This window comes from Acomys minous (assembly GCF_964271855.1).
Source record: "Acomys minous genome assembly, chromosome: 4".
Classification (NCBI taxonomy): Eukaryota; Metazoa; Chordata; class Mammalia; order Rodentia; family Muridae; genus Acomys; species Acomys minous.
This window is the reverse complement of record NC_140486.1, coordinates 41,906,025-41,911,089: the sequence shown is the minus strand read 5'-3', so window position 1 is coordinate 41,911,089 and position 5,065 is coordinate 41,906,025. Positions and strand designations below refer to the sequence as shown.

The following is a 5,065-nucleotide window of genomic DNA, read 5'->3' as shown; positions in this document are numbered from 1 at the left end:
ATTTCAAGGTCAGGCAAAAAGTGTTCAGCTTCTGAAGGCAGGAGTTATTTCCAGAGAAAGTCATTCCCACAGACAATAATTGAATATCAGCACTTCACTTCAAAGATTGTCATATGTATTTGTCAAAAGTACGTGTTTGTACTACCTTATTATCCAAAGAAACCAAGAAACATTGTGCTTAAAAGATTTATTTTTTTATCTTTATATATGCATGCATGAGTAACATGACTATGCAGGGGTCCACAGAGGACAAAGGATGATGTGGGATACCCCTGGAGCTAGAGGTTATAAACCACGTGACATGGGTACTGGGAACCAAACACACTCTCTGCAAGATCAGCATACTTCCCTAGCCACTTGGCATCTTTCCATCCTGCAAAAGATTATCTTGAAAAAAAAATTGTAACTTAAGATTTTATCAAAAACTATAATGATGACTTAAAGGTGTCAATTTATCAAAAGTAAACTTAAGAAGCTGGATCCTTAGGTATTATTAAGCAGTTGGCCACAGAAGATAGATTCTTAAAATCCCAGGATCATAGAAGTAAAAGGAGCAGTGACAGTCCAGCCTCTATCCCATTTCCTATACAGAAATACATGCAAGTTTCTAGGGCTATGAAGACTCGATGACAAAATCTCCGAACCACTGTAGACTTCAGTGCAAAACTGCAATCCTAATAAGATCCATAAGAATATGTTGCTCCATCAAAAATCTCAGCATTCTCCATATCGTAATAAAGTAAATGAACCACGACTTTTTCTGTAGAGAGAAAAAAAATAAAAGGCATCAAAAAAAACTAAGAAATTATTAAAGAACCATATCAAACTCCTTGGGAAGTGTGTCATGCAGTTTTCAATGGGGAAAATGTCTTTTGAATGAAGGACATTAATGTCCTCTTCTATGAGCCACTAAACCCTGACTGTTCCTGCTGTCTTCACATTTCCAGCTGTGGGTGGAGAGGACCCTTTCTGCTGCCTTGGCTCTGTCTTAGTCTTGGAGCTTTCTCAGTCTCAAGAAAGAAAAGAATTGAGGATTGTGAGGAGGCCTTGAGAAAGAGATGGCAGAGTCCTTTGAAGCAGAAAGGACAGGGGTATTGAATGGAGGTATCCTACAAAATCCCAAGGGCTAGAATCTTTCATGGAGTCCAGGGAGTAAGAGGACCATCTCAGGAAGCTTCTTTCTAGCATGATAGATTGAAGACTATAGTAGAGATCTGTTGCACATCTGGCCTTTGGAACTACCTCGTGTTGTTTACACATTTGCAATTAGTAATTCTTAATAAGTTAAACTAAGTTAATGGGTTAGTTCATTTGTACAATGTCTAGACAACTATATTCATAAGGCATGCAAAAAGGATGCAAAAGCTACTTTCATAAGTCACAACATTAAAGCGAAGTACTCATTTCTTTGTCTTTTCTAGTACACTTATATGGTAGGGGCACTTTCTCTGTGTGTTATAAGTGAGGAATATAAAGAATACAAATCTAAGATTTGGATACTAAGTCTCCATTACTTAGGAAGAACTTGTACTTAGTATTGGATTCTTACACGTATTCAGCACAGAAAACGCATTTGTTGGCGTAAGTATGACCGTTGGATCCACAGACCGGATAATACTCTCTGGTACATCGTCCTAGAGGGCGAGGATACATACCACACATTGACTGAAAAAAAAAAAAACACAAAGATAACATAAAAAATTATTAGACAAAGGGCTGTTGAATTAAATGTTCTTCACGCAGTATTTAATGTCATACAAACAAAGTTTCACTATAATCTAAAAAAGACGTAAATAATTATCATGTTTTTAATTTGTAAGGTCTCTACTAATAAAAAGACCATACAGCTGGCATAATGTGACCTTGTAAAGCAGCTGACTCACATTATAACATTGGTGAATTTCCCACCAGACAACATTCCTTTCATCCCCAATCACTGAATTGAATTTGTATTGATTATTCTCTTATACCTCTACAATTTTTCTGCATTTCAATGCACATATTTACTGTATATGTACATGTGAATACATCTCATTTATGTTCATGTTCATAAACACACATTTTTAATTTTAGATATTTTGGTAATTTACACTAAGAAAGCAATGCTATATATGTTATGCACATGTGACTTGCTTTTTACATCTACTTGTGACACATAGTGTCACAGATATACAAATATATTGATATTTACAGAGATATTTAACTTATTTTTAAATGTATGTATAATCTACTATGTGAGTATATGGAAGTCATCATTTTTAATGATAACTTGACCATTGAGCTGTCCCCACTGGGCTATACCTATATTGAATTACACATGTGATTACCAATGGCTACAATGTGGGGTTAAGATACTGATTTTCTCATCTTGTATCAATAACAAGTTGTCTTGCATTACTGGATTGATGTTTTGAGCTTATTTTAATAAAATAAGCCATTTTTTACTTTTGAGAATTTTTGTAAATTTTATATTAAATTGCTCAGTTTATTAAAAAGAAAACTTTATTTTTCAATACCCATATAAAATAATAGTAACTTACTATCCTCCTGAAATATTCTGATTTTATAAGAACATTTTCTGAAAATAAAGCAGAGATGAACAGATAAAATATATAAAAACAAATCTTGTCCACATTGACTTTGATGAAAAGTATCTACATTTAACTGTAGCAGACATTGATGTTACTTGTCTACTCCTATAAGTAATAAATGAGAAATTTGTGACAGTAGATAAAAATGAACTATAAATACATGCAAATCTAGACAATTCTAATTTCAAAATCTATATAATGCCTATGTATGTAATAGCATATTCTGTTTGCTTAGAGATCTGAATATATTAGCTTTATATAAATTTTAAGCGAAATACCCTGACCTCAGAGTTCAAAATATCTTTTATGTATTCACTTAAGTTGAAAAAAGTTAATCAGGTACAATTTCAGTGTTCTTCATGATGTTTCATAAATGCCTCATTTTTACATTTATAGCCATTTTTGAACTTGGATGAAGATAAATCACCCTCTAAAAGCCCTCTTAATTTAGAGGGCTTAAAGCTGTCAAACAAATTAGATTGTCAAAGAATGGCAAATTTAAAGATATTATTCCTGCCTTGGCTTTGCTTTTAGCAAGAATAGGATTTAGTTAGCAATCTGGCGTTACAGATGAACAAGACTGCAAGTCTCTACAGCCCATTCTAAACTACCACACTCTTTAAACTTTTCCAGTGTGGACTACCTACAAAACATAAATGAGGGTAAATAAACCTATTACTCCATTGCTCAGAAAAAGAAAAAGCAATCCGCTGTTGTAATTTTAAGGAGGCATTTGTAACATGGCTAGTTTAAGTATTACACCCCAATAAAATGAACTCATTCATTTATTTTTGCTTTTTCAAAAAATTTCCTTCCTGTATTTTTAAAAATATGCTTAAGGAAAAAAATTTAAAAATATATGCTTAAGGGTCTTGTTCAGGACTGAAGAATGTACTCACCGGAATAAAGAAGAAATGACAAGGTTATGTACATCACTTGAACTCTTGAGAAGATGAACATTTTATGTAAGATATACAAGAAACCTTTGTAGTGTTGGTAAACACGGAACCTTGGGCAGCAAATAAAAACAACCAGGGTTAAGTGTGATATTCTCTTGATTCTGAGGAAACATTTCCATCCACTCAGATTCCTAATTAAAGAATGATAGTCCCTTTTATTTGTTTATAAAGTATGATTCAACAAAGTCAGAAAATATCATCATGGATGATGACCCAAAATAGATAGATGATTAGATAGATAGATAGGTAGATAGATAGATAGATAGGTAGATAGATAGATAGATAGCAAAGTAAAATGGAAAAATACTAAGAAAGTAAAGCTACTAGTATATGAGAGAAACAAAGGAAGGGAAAGGGAAGAGAGGGAGAGAGCGGAAGGGAAGGAGAAAGAGAGAGAGAGAGAGAGAGAGAGAGAGAGAGAGAGAGAGAGAGAGAAGGGGAAAGAGGCCTTTAAAACCGTATTTTCCTCAAAAAGTAGGCTCTTTTGTTATTATTTCAGGAAAGACTCTAACCTGGAGAAGTTCTCACACAAAGCTACCTCAATGAGTACCACCTTTACCTACCTCAAACAGAGAGATGTTTGGTTTAAAGGCAACAGTTGAGAGATTGTGGCTATTTTGTTCACTTTTATTTCCTCAATCAAAGCCTTCCAGCTAAGTCTCCAATTTATCTGTGAGTGATGAGCTTCAATAGCTTAAGAAGATTGCACAGGGAAGATAAGACACGGAGACATTGTGTGCTCTTCCTGGGGGGTTGTACATTAGGTCATGAGTGAGGCACACCAAATACTTCTTGATAGATCTTTCTTTGGCAGGTGGCACAGGGACAATTTGGTCTTATGAAATAAGTACTAGAAGAATGAAAGTACTCGTTTATTATACAAAGGGGAAAGATAATGTAAATATTTCCAAAACATGTAAGCTGGAAAAGGACAAGAGAATCAATGAGAAAAAAATATGTTTGACAATGTTATTTAGACATGGGCATAGGTTATTAGAATGTTTTTAAAATAAATGCATTAGAATCATGAAAATAAACAATACATTAAATAAATGTACAGAATCATGGAAAACTACAAACAATTGTGAAGACACTGTTCTGCTGCGAAAGGAATGAATTGGAAGCTAAAAGAAAAATAATTGCCTGTAGTCTATGCCTCATTAAATCCAGAACATTAAAAATGAACCCACTGCTTTAAATGAATGTAATAGTATAAGACACTGGAAAATGTATTTCTATCTGTAAGTTAGGAGTAACCTTGATTTTTTTAACTGAAAATAAAATCTTAATACAACATCCTCTGACTATGATTTTTTTTTCTCCTCCTAGATATTCCCCATCCACCTGAATCCTTTATTTCTCTTTGTGTGTCTTCCATAAGAATACAAGTGGGCATTTAAATGTGTTAATAAATAAAATTAGATAAAATAAAAACAAACCAGAATGGGATGAAAGAAAGAAACAGAAGAAAAAGATAAAAAGAAAAAGCTCAAGAAGCATATATAGACATGGACA

General features: G+C 33.5%; 1 protein-coding gene across 1 annotated transcript; it reads right to left on the bottom strand.

Annotated features, from left to right (window-relative positions):
- Positions 1 to 696: 696 nt before the first annotated feature.
- On the bottom strand, positions 697 to 4,148 carry LOC311596031 (ovomucoid-like). Its single transcript, XM_084779242.1, has 5 exons — positions 4,114 to 4,148; positions 3,491 to 3,600; positions 2,541 to 2,578; positions 1,550 to 1,665; positions 697 to 760 (listed from the first exon to the last, which is right to left on the bottom strand). The coding sequence occupies exons 2-5, from the start codon at positions 3,549 to 3,551 to the stop codon at positions 715 to 717; spliced, it is 261 nt and encodes an 86-aa protein (XP_084635368.1). The 5' UTR covers positions 3,552 to 3,600; positions 4,114 to 4,148; the 3' UTR covers positions 697 to 714.
- Positions 4,149 to 5,065: the final 917 nt, after the last annotated feature.

Excerpts from the sequence above, each read along its gene's own strand:
- LOC311596031 (XM_084779242.1), bottom strand. The coding sequence starts at position 3,551 with ATGTTCATCTTCTCAAGAGTTCAAGTGATGTACATAACCTTGTCATTT. Across the intron at positions 2,579-3,490 it reads GTCATTTCTTCTTTATTCCG|AAAATGTTCTTATAAAATCA; the intron begins GTGAGTACATTC and ends CTTTATTTTCAG. Across the intron at positions 1,666-2,540 it reads CAGAATATTTCAGGAGGATA|TCAATGTGTGGTATGTATCC; the intron begins GTAAGTTACTAT and ends TTTTTTTTTCAG.